We start from the raw sequence: 19,499 nt of genomic DNA, 5'->3' as shown, positions 1-19,499 counted from the left end.
TGGGTCAAATCCTTGGATAGACGCCTTATTTAAACAGATTTGTCTAAACCCCTTATAGTTGTACAACAATTTTTAAAGGGGTCGTTTTATTTTACTCAATGTGTGTGTGAAATGATTTGACAAAAGTAGGATTATTTTTGTGCTACGTAAGCTCTAGGTTTGATAAGCAAGTTGAGTGGAAGCTATTCCTACATGAATTCGCAACAGACTCTTTGACTTTTCCCGTTAATTGAACCTTCTGATGATCCATCCTGCTCGGAAATAAATTTGTAAACTCGGATACAGGTATTTTTTTAATCCCTGAAAGTAATTGCATTAAAGAGGTGAGAATTTGTATTGATTAAGTTACATGACTTTGTACTAGCTACCAAAGTATTCGATTATAAAGTGCATGATACATAGCTGGCCTAGTTATTGGAGCACAAAAAAATAACATTTTTTGCTCTCTAGGGATTATTTATAATTTCCACATTAATTTAAAATTCATTATACCCGTTGAATGTGTTACAAATAAATTGTTACGCCCAAGAAGGCAAACTGGTGATGCATTTGATTCATTGCCGTTATCATACAGTACTGTTTTATTATGCAGTACCCTGAATAATGGTTTAATTTCTCAGGGAAGAGTTAATTTCTTTACACAATCTGTTTATTAAGTCAAGGAACAATAATAAGTAAATCATAATCAGGGAAATTTTAATCATTTCAATTTACCACTGTTTTTTATTGTAATTAATATATTTTTATATTTGTTCATTTTAGTCATTTGCTATCCATTTTACGGACTATTTTTTGTATGATGAAATGTTAAGCTTCAATTTGCATACAAATTTTCAATAAAGAAAGATTATTATTACACTCTGATATCCTCTTAACCACCAGTGTATATAATGTAGACTAAAGTCTAAAACCAATCTTTGTACTATACTTTTGTACATGATTATATTGACGGAATTTTATAATAATTATAGATTGTATTCTATAAATATATTAAAATAATTTACACATTTCTCAACCTTGGATTACTGTATCATTCATATTTTAACTAAGGCCCTGTTTCTGCTGCCAACTAAATACCGTATATTATACGGTATTTTTTGAATACCGTATATATACGGTATATTATATATATTCGGCGAAAATGTGGAGCGAAGACGTCACAGTTTTACTAAATAAATTTGTGTGGGGAAGCTAAAATGTCTGCCCAACTAAAAGGTAATAAAAGGGACAACCACATTTATAAAGATATTTCTAAAAAAATAAAGCAGGAGTATGGAATAGACTTGTCTCCAAAGCAAGTAAACTCAAAGCTGAAGAGCCTGCGAAAGCAGTACAACATTGCAAAATACAATAACTCGGGGAGGGAACGAATTAATTGTTCCCATTACGATGTTTTCTGTGCTCTCACAACATCTCTATCACTAGGGCTAGGCTGTTGAAAGTGAGACGTAAAACTTCCTTTATTGCGACTTTTAATTATCGATCAAATAAATGAATGGCAATTTGGGTAAAAAAGATGAAATTGAACACGACCACCCAAGAAGTATTGTTAGCAGAAACGGGGTACTAAAAAATACGGTATAAAAAATACCGTATTTTATACCGTATTTTTATACCGTATTTTGAGCAGTTGCAGCAGAAACAGGCCCTTAGAGAGAATAATTGTTTTATTTTTTAATATAAACATATTAAAATACAATATTATTATATGGTGATTATTTTAAGTGAAACCACCAAATATGTGATATTTATGATATTTTAAAATTGTTTTCACATGATTTTAGTTAGTTCAGTGTACTTCAGTCATCAACCAAACTGATATTTGAGGGAAATTAAAAAAGAAAAAAAAAGAATCAAGGCCTCTGGATTTTATACTTCCTTTTATAGTTGGAATGTTACCAAAGTTTTTATTTTAGAAATAAAACAAAATTCTTAGATCAATCTTGGTGGTGTGGTGTTCATAACATTTGGCTCACTCTGGTAGACATTTTAAATCGTGCTCCCTCCTTCGATTGTTTTTTCACAAATCAACCATGGCAACATCAAAATTCATGTTGAATACCAAAAGTTTGAAATGAATTTTGTGGGAAATTCTCCTTGGCCTTTTCAAAACTTAAAGATGTATTGTTCCCCAAAAACTTGAAAAATGAAGATTAATATTATTAGGCCATTTTGTAGTTTTAATCAAATTAATCACTTCTGCAGAAAAAAAATAATGTTTTCATTTATAATAAGACAAATGGTTAAATGCAACCAAAAACCCATTGGTATGGAAGCCAATTTGACTATTTTTGGCTTTAAATTACCGTTTTTAAAGGTAAAAACTGTTTTTTTTTCAATCCAATTTTTGATCAAAGTGATTAACTTATGTGACATCCAAAAAAATATTTGTTAATGGGGACAATACAGTACCGATATATCTTAAGTTTAAATTGTTGGCTTGCTGCTATAGTATGTCCATATTTTAGCAATATTAGTTTAATGATAATTGAAAACATAAATTTTGAATATAAATCTTGAGGATGTTTCTTATTTATTTGTTTTAGAAGTCGCCCTTGCCGCAGGGTAGGAAAAACCCAAAGATTGGTTCAAAGGACGAAACCCTGATTCATACAAACTGGATAAAATGTCAAGGTGTAAAATAAGAATTATAAGGTTTTAGTAGTATTTTCTGAACTTTATTAATCTGAATCACAAAGATTTAAAGACACTTATCCCTACAATTGTTGACATTTGTAAAAATAATGCATAATTTAAAAACATTAAACCAGGTCATTCCTTGTTGTAATGTACCTTTTATCGTTAAAAATGATAGAGAGAAACAATGCACCACCTAAGTAGCTTGAATGTCCTCTCGTAGTTAGTTTCGTAGACCTAGCTCGTAAAGCGTAACATACGAACGACTATAGTCCTAGCCTGACGTTTAATTACTGCATTAATTAGCTTTCTGATTTTGCCAGAATCCGTTAATATAAATTGGGGAAAACCTGATATTTTCGCTGAAAAGTTACGATTCTTCCATCTCTCATGATTGAAAGTGAGTGAATCACAGAAGAAAAACAAAAATATCAATCCGTGCGCAATGCATGCTGGTATTTATAGTGGGCAGCTTAAGTAAGTATTTATTTTACATAAAATGCAGTTTGTGACCTTAAAATTGATCGTAGGGAACGTATCTTTAAATAACTCCGACAAATGATCAATAACTGTATATTACAGTATGCCGGTCATTAGGGGCCATTGATTTCTGATCAAAGTTTATAATTTGTTTCCCTTCTATACTGACAATTAACAACATGAGCTTCTTTGCGATTGTTTTAAATCCAGTTCTTTTTTTATTTTTCAGTTTTATAAACAATTATGTATAATAATATTGAAATTTCTTATTACAATGCTATACTTTTCCAAATATAGAACTGAAATAATTGTAGATTCCTAGCAAAAAACTATTGATAATGTATGAAGGTGTATTTGAATATTGTAGCACTAATTTGTCTGTCAGGAAACTGTCTATTACAGCTTATAATCAACTCTTCCTCAACCCACCTAGACCTTTCATGTGTACTCAACTCAACCTCTGTCTATGAGTAAAAATTAACATTTTTTTTTTGAATATTTTTTTTCTATATTGTAAATACTTCACTTTTTATTTTACTTCTATAGTGCATGATACGAGTGTCTCTGCACTTCTGGGAAATTATATAATTAATAAGTTATTAAATAATAAATAAAACAAAAAACATTCAAAGTATTGTAAAATAATAGTTTTTTTCTTTGAATGCTTTCCACATGTTCAGTATATTTATAATATTATTATAATAATAATAATTCATTTGCTGATTTAATTTTCTATGTTCCTGGCTGCTTCTAATATTTCTTACAAAAAACGCTGCTCGACATTTTGACATACCAGTTATAATTATTGTTCTTTCCTTTTTTATTGATATTCTATTTAATAATTTAAGAAATAATGATTTAGTACTGTACATATTCCCGGAGATGCCTTTACCGGGGTGGGGGTTACTCCCTAAGGTCGTAAGTGACCCACATACCCCAAAGTGCTTTGAACATTATTCAATGATAAATTGATAGTAATAGGCATATACAGTGCCTATTTTGACAGCAGAAAACATTGTTTATTGAACAGGTCTTACAGACTATTGTCTGCATACATCTCATAGACGCTCTTCTCCCAGACATGATTTAGGGTTTGCGAATGCCCAGTCCCAGTTTACAAATACACATTTTTTCAGCCTAGTAAACTATAAGTTTCTGCATGGTAGCTGTTTCCTAATACTCCCGTTCTCTTGAATATAATAAAAGGAGCGGCGCAAAAAATAACATTATAAAATTTGAGTCTTGAGTAATTTACATTTTATGAGACATTTTATAGTTTTGCAAATTTGAATTTCAAATCAAAATATTAATACGATTAATTGTATTTGTATTCAGTGATTTGGGAACCGGTAATTAATATTTATTGATATTTTCCAGAGACACTCTACTAGTCTACACGTCTACAAACGTCGTATTTCTACTATTGGAAAGAATCTGATAAAATGAAAATATTAAAGTGTTTGTATTGAGATCATACGCTTGTCACTATGGCAACTATTAATTAGTATCCTCTACAAGAATGATATTAAAAATGTTATAAATATAATGATTGTTTTTTTTTTTTTTTGACAGCACATTTCTGGATTTTACGATGTTTAGCATTATTATTCCGTGAGGTTTTTTAGATATCAAAGGAAGATAAAAAGAGCAACATGGACGTTTGGGGTGCCAGCAATAACCACAAAGGTATTGGTATATAATAATTTATTTATTGGGTGAGGTAATTTTTTATTTATTTTTTGGTATTTTAAAGTGGTACAATTGACATTTAATTATATGTTGTGCCTGTTACTGAAAGTCATGCCATAAGACAAAAAAAATTATTAAATTTTGAATATAATTTTTGTAGTTATTAGTTTATATGTTCTCTTTTATTATGACATACTGAAAGGTCTCTTGGAAGAGCAGTGTTTGTCAAGGCTACCCTACTGGAAAATAAAACATGTATTTTAGAAAATGTATTTTATATATGTATGTTTGAAAGGTTGAGCATTTCATAATCACCTAACCCAGACCTCCTATGAGATAGTGCACATTGTTTTAAAAAAATATAAACAATTTACATTTTACAGTAAAAGTTTTTACATTATATATAAATAGTACAGTAGAGTATGTATTGATTGGTGCACATTGTAGACGTGCACATTGATACAATAATTAAGATAATTTTTAAATTATTGTACATCAATTTTGTGTGTGTGAAATGATTGATTTATATTAGTGAATGACGTCAAAGAGTCTATTTCAACTTTTTTTAAAGTTCATCTGTTAGCGGCTTTTGATTTTCTGATTTCAATGAGTCAATGTTTTACTTCATTGTCTTAAAAATTATCTTCCTGTGGTTTGGATGTATTTTTTTTAATTTTTAGTTTGTGAGAAAATGAAAAGTGCCCTTGTAACTTGACCAGATTCTTTGAAAGCATTTTAATGGCTTATCCTAATTTGGATAATAATTTATCAAAGTAGTTTGCAGTCATTGTTTTAAATTATTTCCTCTGGTTTTACAAACTGCGTAGTGGAGCTGTCGCATGGTGGTTACTTGTATTCCAATCTCTACAGTAGGTCCAGGTTTCAATCAGTTCCAAGGTACTCACGACTCTTTCAGTTCCATGCCCTAAGCCTCAAAGCTAATTAGGGTACAAATGTAATTGGTAATTGCCTTTTTAGAAGTGGTGCCTCTATTGCAATTTGGTGAAAGACGGAAAACTTGACATTCACTGCATACTTGTACATATTAGAAAAAATACTTTTTTTTGTTAATAATTTCATTCTGTGTGAGTCTACTGGATGTACTTATTAATAGGTTTAGTATCTAAAGCATATTGATTGAACTTTTGTTAAAACTAGGTTGTTTAATCCAAAAATTCAGACTTATATAAATACTGTATATCCACCAGTACACAAAACCTGTAATGTGTATGACTCATGGCATGTCTTTCTGGTTCTGAGATGGTATCTCTAAATGTTTTCCTCTTAATACCAATGTACTGAACTTCCTTAGATCAGAAAAAAAGAGCTTTTAAAAAAAAGGGTTTTAGGATAAAGGCTTTGTGGATATATATACTGTAATAGTATCATAGGCAGCTGAGATTTACCTATGGCTGAGTTTGTTCCACCTTTTCAAAAGGTAAAAATAAACTTTTAGGTAGACCCTCCCATACTTTGGGTTCTGTACCACCCCTTCCAATATTCCAGATCCACCTTTTATAATCTGTAACTTTGTTATATACAATTTGAATCGAACCAAAGACAAAATATACAGTACGGTCACTATCATGGTCCAATGCTAAATCATTCTCAAAAGTAAAGTTTAATGAAAAAGTAAAAGAATTAAAATAGTAGAAATTATATCTTCTAACAGTTGAACAGTTCTCCCGAAGCAGGTTTTGCCAGCAAGATTTGCCGGGCTAAATTGGCTCCAATCGGTATTAAAAATTTTGGTGTAAGAAAATTATACATATAAAAACAGTTATCTAGTAGTGGTACTGTAGGTTAGGCCTAGCCATTACAAACACATAGACCAATCAAAGACTACTGTATATACAGTATAATACAATATTATTTGACTTTTTTAGTTACATCTACTGTATATCAAGAATTAATTTCTATAATAGGTGAACAACTGGAATTATATGTTATATTTTCATTTCTTTATATTCAATTAATTGGACTGGCATATGTGGTTGCAATGTGCTGCTGTGTGAAGTGAACAATAAAATACTAATAGTCCGTCTGATTAGCTTCCGTTTCTCAGTTATTAGTTTGCTTGATAATGTTGTACTCTATTCTTATTTCTATTTCTCAATATTCCTTTTGATTTTGACATGTTTAAAATCATGCTCAATGTGAAGCTCACTGTTTTGTTCTGACCAATAATCTATAATGACCCCCTTTAATTATATTTCCTATTAGAGACATTTTCCGTAGTAAAAAACACAATAGAGCTAGTCCTGACACTAAAAATGTTTTGTTTTATAATTTCCGAAATTTTTGAACCACCTCACACCAAATTGGACCTAAAGACCAAAATCAAAGTGCCAAATGTGTATTTGATTAAACCATGCTGTTAATACTTCTTTCCCATTCAGGGAATTTATTTATTAATAGTCAATGGGCATTTCCTAAAGATAATATATATACATAATTATTTCTTCTTTCAAAAGAAATGTAGACATATTTTCCTAACTTGTAAACAAAGTTTGTATTGGAAAAGTAATAAACATAGTTTAGTTAATATAAACGTAAACATGAAGACATTTTCTATTTAAAATTATTATAAAATGTACGGCAAAATAAAATGTTACTCATTCAGTGATGATAATATTGTTAAATAAATCATCTTTGAACTGTTAAAAAAGATCACCAATCACTTTAAAATAATCTGTTTGATTTGAGTAAGAACATTCAATCTTACAACAGAAATAAAAAAGATAGATTCAAAGTTCAAACTTTGAAAACACTTTGTGATTGGTACAAGTTGTAAGCTGCTTCGTCTGTACTTATTTATATCATGGCCCAAAGGGAAACGCTGCTGAGGATAGTTTCTTCACTGCAAGGTTACGTTCAGTCAGAACATACTGTAGATGGCGTGTAAGGAAGAGACTTAACAAGAACCGAGACGTTGCGTCTAAGTTTGTGTCAGGTTTAAAGTTTTTAAGATATCTGAGATGGCGTGGGATATAGGTAGTCGAATGCTAGGTTTGTAGTTATTATTTATAATTTACCTAAGCTTTTTTTTTCTCTTTTATGCAATAAACAGGTTGCAAAAAAGGTATGGAAGTTGTAGAACGTTTTATTTTCTTAGTTTCAAATGATGTAGCTTTTATGCCAATGTGATTTGTTAATTTTTATATTATGTTTTCTTTATTATTTAAATAAATAAAATTAAATTTTGTTTAGAATAGAACAGCTATTAAGATAAACTTTCCTAAATGGTACCTTGGGATGTTAAAAATCTCATGGAAAATGGATGATATAGTTTGACCCTCTGTCAAGTTTCTTTTTGAATTTATTGTATCTTATTTTTATGTCTCCTTCTGAAACAAGTTTATAAGCTTAACAGTCATCTTTTTCTATTTACCATTTATATTAGGATATTTTAGATTGTTTAATGGAATGCTACTTTTAATTTTCCTGGTGAAGCTAGTGTTTTCTCTTTTCATTTTGTATATGGATGTACTATCATAAATGAAATGAATGAATTAAGGAATTATTTCTTTTTTCCATTGTATATAGAATATTACATTATAAATATTATATTGGTTTGTTTGTTTGTTCCCAACATTTATTCACCGGGAAAATCTTTTTGTTTAATCAATCAATAACTGTCTCTGACTCAGTTTCAAAATAATAACATATGACATTAATTTCTTGTTTTTTTGTTCTCAAAATTTGAATGTATTTGCTCAGCCTATATCAAGAAAAAGACAAGTTTTGAGAGAATGCCAGACTGGCAGACAAACATCATAGAAGAAACAAACTACACGAGAGAGGGATGTTTTGATGACAATTTCAGCGAGTTGTCGGAGATGGAGGTGATATTTAAATCAGGCTTAACTGACCAAGAATTCAAAACTGTTTCAGGTTGGTTTACAAAATGTCATAATCTCACATGTTCATGTTTAAATTCATGTGTTTTCTATAAGAAGTAAATTAAGGATTACAATTGCCAGGGCATGTTTTGGATCTAACTGAATAGAAAAATGCATCTTTTTAAAAACATTACTCAAAAAAATAAAAACATATATTCCATTTTTCTGTTATTAAATCTTTTTAAAATACATTTACCATACATTCCATTTTTCTATTATATAAAATATATGTTTGTTATTTTGTATTTAAAATACATTAAATTTATGAAATAAACAACAATAAACAAATAAAACAAACATTAAATAGAATATCATTATTCTCTAGCTACCAGGAAAGCATAAATGTAGCCATGCTACAGTCAGTCACCAATTGTGTCCCTACATCCAATTTAATCTACATCTACATCTACATAATCAAACATCTAATCTAATCCTAGGTTACACTGGTTATATTCGTTTTTAAAATAATCATAACAATCTATATACTGAAATGCTGAACTTGTAGCCCTTTGTATAGTAGTACTACTAGGCTACTATATGCTGAAATATAATGTTTTTTATTTTGCAAGAGTATAATAATTCTCCAGCATGTGAATCATGCATTATTCAATTTCTGATTCTTGCTTTATATGGTTTTAAAAGGATCGGGGTACCAAGTACCCACTTATTTTTTATCATTCAATCAGGAACTGGTATATATTCTATTAGTTCTTTAGACTACGTGTGCTTCCCTTTCACATTTCTGTTTGATGTATAACAGACATTGGTAGATGGTACTACCATTTTACTATGTGTGACTATGATGACAGTTGATGGTGAGCAAAATGAGCTGACTGACTGGGACACTTTAGACCAATCAAACTTATTATAGAGTAGTATAGTCTGCTACAATATTTTGTTTTTTTCTTACCAAGTTGATCAAAAGATTATATTAAAGGGTGTTATTGTCAGTTAATATACAAATACAGGTACTGTACTATACAAACGGTATAGCAGATTAAGTGCTGCTGCACTAGCTGCACTAAATTCTACACATTTTAGGCCTTTTGCCTAAAAATCTTGACTCCTCCACATAATGAGTACATTTAAATAGGAAAATACAAATATTAAAGATTTACACAATTTAAAAAAACTGTATCAAGCTTTAGGCTTTATGTATAGTATTATAAAAATGTAAACAATCCTGACAGAAAATACTTGTATTATATTAATTCAGATTTCAGATTAAATTTTATTTGCCAATTTAAAATGGAAATAGTATGAGTACATTTTCAACATTAAATTCTAAAATGTATATTAATAAAATTATGACTACAGTATATAAAAAATATTTAAACACATTATATTTTCATTTATAATAGCATTTCTACCATTTATTATTTAAAACACATATTTTCCGTTTATGCACAATAAATTGTGAAAGTTTTACAGCCACAACAATGTTGAATATGTTTTTTTTTAAATTGTGTAAATGTCTGATAACATTGAATCAACATTAATCTTTAGATCTTTACCTTGTATAGGTATAAATTAAATTGATTTTAATTAAACCTTGATTGATAAAGGACGGGATATGAAGACTACACCATAAACATACTTCCTATTAATCTTATTGGTCATTTGTAGTAATTGGTTAAGTAATGCCTCTACAATTTAACTAATCATTGTGAATCATGCAAGCAATGAGCTACAATGATATTCTCTATTTTGTTCTATCAAACAATTAATTTGTTTAATGACCGATTGTTAAATTGTTAATCAATTGTTCCATTTTTAAAGCACCATTCCAACAATCATTGCTCATAGCGCTGTCAAAAAGTAAAATCAGAAAAAAATTTGTTGAAGTGAACTCAAAATTGTCCACAACTTAGGGGTTGGAAAGGCACTTGACAATCCTATCTACCTCAATAAGTGCTTTGTACTTTGTGACCAGTTGATATTTTTATTTTGATTGAACAGATGAAATAAATGAAATGATCATGAAATATTGTCAACATTGTTATTAGTAATATGTATTCATCTTCATCATTATTACTGTATATCCAGAGGTTGGATAATTTTATTAGAAGTTTGTCATGGGTGTTCTTTTTCTCAAGGCAAACTATAGAACTTGACAGTGAAATTATCTAGGTTAATTTTTTGTACTTAGGCACATGTGGCCAAGGATTACAAATAATAAATTAATCACTTTCCTATGACGTAGGGCCTACCAGTTCACTGGGGTAACCCCCTACTAATCTTGAATAATGAACTGAGTTCTTTAAAGTGCGCACAGACAAACTGTGTGTGGACCTACGGTTTATAATCCTTATCGGAGAAGACTTGTTGTACCACTAGAACTAGGAGTAAGTCGGCCTTGAACCCATGCCGATATTCTAGGTATGGTAAATAGCGCCCTGCCTTAACCTTCTCGCCTATTTGACTCGCTCTCAGTTTTTCTATCCACATCTTTTGTCAATAAAAATCTTTAATTCACATATCTTTCTTTTGATTTTACATTGCTGTTATTGTTGCTGTTATGTCTTTCCAAAACAGTTAAAGACACTTAGACCTGCAATTGTTGACGTTTTGTAAAAATAATGCATAAGACAGTAAACATTTTTGCAGTATGTCCATATGGTATTTATTTTTACATAAAATATAGTCTGTGAAAAAAACAGGTCATAATCAAAAAGCTCAAATTATTCATGATTAATAAAAATACAAAAATATCATCATTCTACGATGTACATATTATATTTCTTGTAAACATACATTTTATTTTCCAAATATACTGTTAACTAGAGAAGTGTAGGAGGTGTCACAAAGTTAAGGATGGGTGAGGAAAAAATAAAAGCATTATGAGGTTTGGGTTGGTACACTGTTGAAATTAGTAGACTTTGAAGATAGGTGTACAGTAAGTGCCCAGCCCAATTGCATCATTCATTCTTACATTATTCACTTATCGTTGACCTTATATACCTATAAAGTTCACTATGGTCTAACCATGGGGTATACCTCTGTGGTCTAACATTCATCATGTCTTGCAGACTATTCACAGTTGCTGTTGAACAGCAAAGAGGAACTGGCCGGCCTGCTAGTAAGCCCATCAATTACAACACATTGATTTATCACACATATCACATTGCACTAAAATAAATTGTTTGCTCAAAATGATTTGCAATGCATACTTTTCGTTGCCTACAGCTGTTTTTATTTGTACAATATTTGCATTTGGAAATAGAACAAATGACTTTAAAGGTCAACAAATTTAAATTATTTTCTTTTCTGTTTTTTTTTTTTATTTGTTTGTTTCATTTTTATTTTAGCGTAAAATATTTAATCTGTAATTGATTATTCCTTTCATCAATAAATAAACTATTTTAGTTTATTTAGTTTGATTTTTACTCATTAATGTCAAATATTTAGAAATCTAGTAAGCTTTTTCCTCTTTATGATTAAAAACACATCTTGAAGAAGGATCACAGATCTCATGTACTGTACTGTAATAGGTTATTTCTTATTACAGAGAAATACTAAGAAAAACAGCATCATAGCTAAACTACAACCATGGCATTTATCAGTCTTTTTGCTTATGTCAAGATATTAATAAAGAAATGCTTTAACTGAAAAACAGAGGTTGTTATCAAACTATTAACTATATGAATTGGACTTTATCATTAAGCTTTAAGAAAAAAATATGTCAAAATATTTGCTTAGGTTATTTTAAAAACAAAAAGATGCTAAGCTTGTTTGAAAAATCCGATGCCAGGCCCTGTGTGTTGGACATTCGATTACTGATTGTGAGATCGTGAGTTTGAATCTGACTCTCGCTGCATTGCTTGTATCCTTAAGCAAGACACTTACGTTTGCATGTCTCCACCCAGGTATATAAATGGATACCCGGTTAGATCAAGACCTATGGCAGTATGTTTCCATTCGTGTTGGAAAAAAATTGTTGTGCAAAAAGCGCTATATGACAATGAATATTATTTATTATTAATACTTTTAATGCTTTTTAGATGAAGAAGCCTCTACAGTTATTAATAATCTTTACTTGAAAAAAATTATGCAAATTAGGTTTATAATTATGTTTTATGTAAAGTTATATTGTATGTTAATACTTACCGGATTCAGAGATAGATTAAAATTGAGGCGTGGATGGATTCATTTCTCTTCTTGTACATTTCAGACAATATTTGACAAACCATGTGACTTGTCATGTAATTGTCTTGCGTTGAGAAACTTGAGCAAATAGAGCATCTGTAACTCACATAAAACCAGTTGATTAATCAATTATGATTTATTTCCGATGTTTTAAATGTTTTATGCAAGTCAGAGCGTGTTGATGTTTGTTGCTCTTAAATGTTATTATTTTTTAAGGCAAGGGTATCAATACTAATGATGGTAGCTTAAGTGAGATATACAATGTGTTGCAAAACAAATACCATGCAATTATAAGCAATTTGTTTTCGTTTATCTGTTGTTAACATGTCAGACGTTTTCTTGTGTAATTTTATCATTTAATAAATATGTGATCTAAATGTGGTATTAAAATGGAATAGAGGTGCTCAAACTTCAGAATAAAATCTTATGAATATCTATGCGAAACCTAGATTGTTGTACAATATTCTAATTAATTAAATTGTTTGTCTACTAGAAAACAAAAAGGTAAACAAATAAAATCATGACAACTATTGAGAAATACACTCAGAAACTGAGTGAAGTACATAGCAAAATATTGCCACAGAGGGTGCATGTTGATATTTCCACCCATTAGAGGAATACAAATTGTTCTTTTTTAATTTCTGAAGTTATTAATGAACCAATAATTTTCTTGAATTTCAATAGACATGTTCTGTAAGTATATACCTATTTTCACCAAAATATTCAGAATGATAATTTCAGATTTGATTTATTAAGTCATTCATACGGTAGTGCTAACAAACAAACCCACTTTCCACTTTCTCAACTGATTTGTGTCATATGGGGAAAGCCGCCATTTTGGATTTTCAAAATGGACACCACAAAATAGAGGTTTTTGCTCATATCTCCTCTTCTACATCATGTATGGAAATAATTTTGGTAGCAAAGTGTATGTTTTGAGGATCAAGGAATCTAAATTCACCATTTTGAAGTTCACCCAATGGCCGCCCCCTTTTTTCTTTTCAAAATGGCTGCCATAAAATTTACAGATTTGTCCGCTTACCTCAGCTTATATCGTGTAGGCCTATGGAAGTGATTTTGAGTAGCAAAGTGTATGTCTTGAGAGTCAAGAAATCTAAATACAGCTTTTTGTAGTTCACTCAATGGCTAGTACCATTTTGATTGTCAAATTGGCCACCATAAGCTACAGAAACGGGCTTGTAGGATGCTCCTTGGACCAGGGAGATGATCTTACATCTCCCTGCTTGGACAGGGTTATAATTTTTATACCACTGGCCTTGAGATGATGAGATGCAGCTAGATATACATTTGTGCATAAAATCATATCCATACATGATTAAGCTGATATATGAGCAAAAATCTGTATTTTATGGCAGCCATTTCAAAAATCCAAAATGGCGGCTTTCCTCAGGCCAGATGAGCTGAAATTTTTTTTTTCCAGATTGGCCCTTTTTAGACTTATAATAAGGATACTAAGAATTCTATTTTGCCAATACAAGTAATAAAAAACAGGCAGTGGCATTTGTAAGAAAAAAAAAAGAATTTTTAAATGGATAAATGAATGGAAAAAAGAAATCTATTATATTGATGGTCCTTGCAGATGATTAGTTGGTGTCACATTGATTTATTGAATTCAGTGAGGTGAGAGGATCTCCACAACCTTGTTACAAATTAGTTGTTTAATTGATCAGATATATCGCGTCTACTAAACCAACCCATGCATTTCAATGTGACAAAATATTGATGATGTATATGTATATAATATTTTGATAGGATGCGTAGAATTTGACTCATTCATTAGTGAGTAATTGTTGCTAAGCTGTAGATTCAAACGATAGTTCAGGTAGTACTCATCATTTTAATCTTGGATAAAAAATGTTATCTTATCTGTAAGTTTCTTTCTTAATATCTTTGAAAATGAAGTGGAAATTAGGACATTTTAATTATTTGGGGTAGCTCCTATATTTCATTTCGCTGTAAAATTATTTCAATCATTATTTAAAAGAAATCTCTCTCCTCAAAAAATAGTAATATTGTGGTTTTTAGCCTATGCCCAAATAGATTGTATGAAAATTATTCCTTATTTGAGGTGGCTAATGTCCCAGGTGGGCTTCTACCTGAACTAGGTGTTTGTATTATTAATAAAATCCATACCTTATGTGTTGTTGGGAACTTAGTGGAAGCAACAAGATTGCTGTACTGTAGTTGTTGTATACTGTTCTCTCATATTGATTAGATTATGTTGAATTAGGTAGATTTCCGTATAAGTCTTCTCGGGGGTGTACATTCATTCCTACTCATAACTAGCAGTTGCAGTTCACTTCTAGTTGAGTACATTTTATGAAGTAAAATACTACACTTAATAAAAAAGGATGTCAACACAAACGTTAATAAAATAAAAACATTTCAGACAACTGTTAAAAAAAGATTTTCTTTTTAGTGGGTTTCTTTTCTGCTGTGAAAAAATAACTGATTATTAACTGTAAATAAATGACCTCCAATTTCTTGGCAGCAGAAACAGGTCAAAATAACGGTTAAAAACATCGCAGTGTAACTTTTAGCTGTACAATAATCCAAAACAACAATTATTTGAGTGACCGACATTCCAGATCCAGCATTATAGATTAGGGGGGGCTAAGTATTTCATAAATGCGCCTGACTACTGTACCATCTTGAACGTTTGATGTAATATTAAGGTTTTTTGTTGATGATTGCCCAATGATTTACCCAATTTTGTAGGAGCAGATATTTAGCAGAAATGTGTCTGAGCGTAAAAATGTTTCAAATAAATTGTTATTCAGCATAATGCAGCATTTTTGCAGTTGTGGCTTGGTGGTTATGCTTGGCTACCACTCCCAAAGACTTGTGAACCTCTGAGGGTCCCTAATGATCAACAATTGCTGGATGGATCACCCTCATTAAATAAATATGGTCAAAAAAAAAAAAAAAAAAAGAAACCGGTCCATAGTTATGAAAAATAGAATACAATTGATCAATAATGTATGTCGTAAAAGCTATATAAATAAAAAAAATTTTGGGAAAACTAAAATTTGTCAGTGTCTGAGGTCTCGAATATCTTGTTTATGGTTGTTTTTTTTTTCAAATGCTCTACTGAACTGGAATGCCTTTCATTACTTGGCAAAATTATAATAACATTTTGCCAAGTATAGTAGTTGCTGTGTTTGTATGTATGTTTGTTTGTTTAAAGCACGATAGCACATACAATTTTCAAGTTATCATTCTGAATTTGTCGGTGTAGATAGATATATACTTTGCCTAGATACTTGTCCAAAAAACTTCATTTTTGGACAAGAGGCAAGGGTTATAATTTGTAATTTTAAAACATAAATTGATTTAATGTATCGGCTTTTTAATACGAGTAGTTTTAATAAACCTATTTCTTTTAAAATCCACCTTGTTTTTTGCGTTGCTATTCCATTGCTAGTCAAATGAGACCTTTGTTAGTTGATAGTTAGTTTTTTAGTACCAACACATGTGTCATTTTTTTAGTACCAACATATGTGTCATTTATTTAGTACCAACACATGTGTCATTTTTTTATTTCATTCTGTGCATAGGTATATACTTCCTGTCAGAACATACCTATTGATTACATTTATTAACTATGTATTTTCTTTATTATTGATATATTGATTTTAATGCTTGACATACAATGTGTTGTTACATACTGTACTTTATTCAAAATTATATAAACCATATTCATGGCTGTATAGCGCCATCAGCAATGTAGATCTGTTTGGAGGACTTAGTGACGATTAGTATGAGATCGTCACATTATACTTAGTCACATTTAATATGTTTTTCACTTTATTTGTCCTATTTCCTTGTACATAAAGTATAATATATATTTAATAGAAGTTGAATTCATATTTAATAGCAGTTGAATTCATATTTAATAGCAGTTGAATTCATATTTAATAGCAGTTGAATTCATATTTAATAGCAGTTGAATTCATATTTAATAGCAGTTGAATTTATATGAAATTTCGTAGAACTTGATATGTTCTTTGTCAATCAATAATTATTCACATTTTAAATATTAAATAAATTTTCTGTGTAAATGACAATCATTGGAAAACCTGCAATATAAAAGGATGAGTTGAATGGTGAGAATATTGTCATTTGAAAGATTGACTGTTCTATTTTAACAAGGCAGAGTTAAGTTTAGTAGGACAGTCAGGATTTTAACAAACAAAAATGTTCTCGCCATTCAACCATACAAATCATACTATTTTAAAGTGAACTATTATTAAAATAATCTCGTTTATTTTGAGTAATATACAGCAACTGTGAGTTTTAGAGTTTTTTATTTTGCACTCAAATATATATATTTTTTAAATATTTCAGTGACAGCAGAAGAGGATGATATATGGTCGTCTGTTGGTCTGTCTCCAGATCGCATGTTTGGTAAAAAGAAATTGAACAAACAAGAAATAGACAATGAAAGAGATTATGTGAATATTCCAGTTGCTAAAAAGAATTCAAAGTGCAATAAAACAAGTTTGTCAGAAACTGATATAAATTATGAAAATGAGGACCTTAAACTTCCACCCGCTATTCCAAGGAGACAAAAGAGACGATCAAAAGTAGATGGTGATCGTCATATTTATGAAGAGATACCGTTCGAAGATGATGATTACGAATACACCGATGTCTCAGACAAATTTGGTAACTCAACTGAAATAGCAAGCGACGACGATAATGATGATGTTTATGAACTTTATGGTTTTGAGGAAGAAACTAGTAAAGGGAACTGTAAGTCTGTAATTTCAGAAGATGTTGAATGTTTATACGCTGTTGTTCATAAACGTGCAAAAACATCATGTTTGAATGGTACAGATAAACAATCAACCAATCAAAATAAGGTGACCAATGAGAATTCTGAAAATGGTTTTCTAACAGCTAACCGAAATTCGTGCAATAATATTGAATATAGTGTACATCTTTTTAATGGTCTTTCATCACCATCTAACGAAATGGACAAAAAGGATGATTATGTTACAGAAAAAGAAAATTATGAGGAAAATTTATATGATTTAATACCAAACGATTTTATTGAAAATTTAAAACAAGAAGCACATAATTTAGATGGGAACAATCAAAAGGAATCGCCAAAAAGTAATAAAAGTGTTGTGTTGCCTGGAGCTAGCTGCAGGGGTGGGTCTGTCAAGAAGCCCAAGAAAGCTCACTCTGAGGGTAAACATTTTAGTCGTGGAGGATCTACTACAAGAAACAAGTTGTCGGTATGGTATATTGAGGTGAGTTATTGATTCAACCAAATATTATTTTTTTGGTTTATACGAAAAGATCCAGCTTGTCTCTGTTTATTTCCATTTTTCTTTCCCTCTCTCTTTTTTCAATAATTCTAGACTTAAGTAATTTTAGACTTATTACTTAAGGTAATTTTGGTTAACTGTTTTAAATGAATTTGTGAAAAATTGTGAATCAGGCCCTCTATAGACTAAATCAATTTCCCCATTTATAACACAGGTAATATGAAAATTATATAATTATGTTGAACATCAATAAGTGTATTTGATTGGTTACTCGCAAACACCTCTTCTTGCTCACATAAAAAGTGAGAATTTTTAGTATAGATCTGTTGATTATCTACTCAAAACAACCCAGTCGCATATGCCTAAATATATATATCTTTTCAATTCCATTTTATTAGCTACCATCAATGGCCATAAACAGACAATACAATCTTTGCTATAATTACAGTATTGTTTATATTGGTTACGGTATTACCAGAACAAATGCAGAATCTATATTAAATAGAAGGGCACTTTTAATATAATTCCCCATAAGATTTCTCCCGACTTTTTTTTATACATTGTTGTGTCTTAGTGCCGAGTGTAATAGGCTTGCACTACAACCTTGTGAGGGTAATATGTAGTAGATATTAATATACAGTAAAGAATTAAAACAAGCACACCATATCGCCTGCCTGGTACCACCACCTGTGTACTGCTATATGACAATTGAATCATAATAGTTGAATGCTTTGTCTTCATCTCCTGCTACCTGCATATTATGCTTGTGATATGCAGAATATTCTTTTACACCTTGTCTAGCATTGATTTTTGTTATTAATTACACTTAATAATAGCTCATTTGCAGGTGCTTCAGTGCTATTGACACTTCTAACTATATTTAATTACAAGTTATTTATTCAATCATGGACCTGTAATTTATAGGTCCGTGATTCAATTGACCATACAAATTGTAAGTATGAATTTATTTGTTCATATCACTCAGTAGTGAGGTGAAGCTGTGAAACAAAACAGGATATCAGTTTAAGTTTATGCATACATCCTTAATGATTCATTCAATTCAATTCAATTCAATAGACATTTATTTACAAAATCTGAATACATACAGTAGGAAAACAAGAAACAGGATTGTACAGAATTATAAAAGTATATCAGAAAATTAAGGCAAAAGCCCTGAAAGATGTTTGTAACATCTTGTGTTGGGCGAGCCTTAACACAAATAAAAAAGAAAAGAAATGCATTGAAGAAAATCATAATAAATTTCGTAATCTAAAATATGAATAACAGAAAAAAAAAATCTGTTGGTACTGCAGATCGAGACATGACCGATTAATAAAAATTTAATAAG

General features: G+C 30.3%; 1 protein-coding gene across 1 annotated transcript; it reads left to right on the top strand.

The window, feature by feature from the left end:
* Positions 1-4,589: 4,589 nt before the first annotated feature.
* Positions 4,590-18,320, top strand: LOC140051554 (uncharacterized). The gene is made up of 3 exons (XM_072096808.1): positions 4,590-4,803; positions 8,527-8,700; positions 17,223-18,320. The coding sequence occupies exons 1-3, from the start codon at positions 4,770-4,772 to the stop codon at positions 18,143-18,145; spliced, it is 1,131 nt and encodes a 376-aa protein (XP_071952909.1). The 5' UTR covers positions 4,590-4,769; the 3' UTR covers positions 18,146-18,320.
* Positions 18,321-19,499: the final 1,179 nt, after the last annotated feature.

Source organism: Antedon mediterranea, chromosome 6, assembly GCF_964355755.1.
Source record: "Antedon mediterranea chromosome 6, ecAntMedi1.1, whole genome shotgun sequence".
In the NCBI taxonomy this organism is placed as follows: domain Eukaryota; kingdom Metazoa; phylum Echinodermata; class Crinoidea; order Comatulida; family Antedonidae; genus Antedon; species Antedon mediterranea.
Note: the sequence above shows the minus strand (reverse complement) of the source record. Positions and strands in the feature narration are given on the sequence as shown.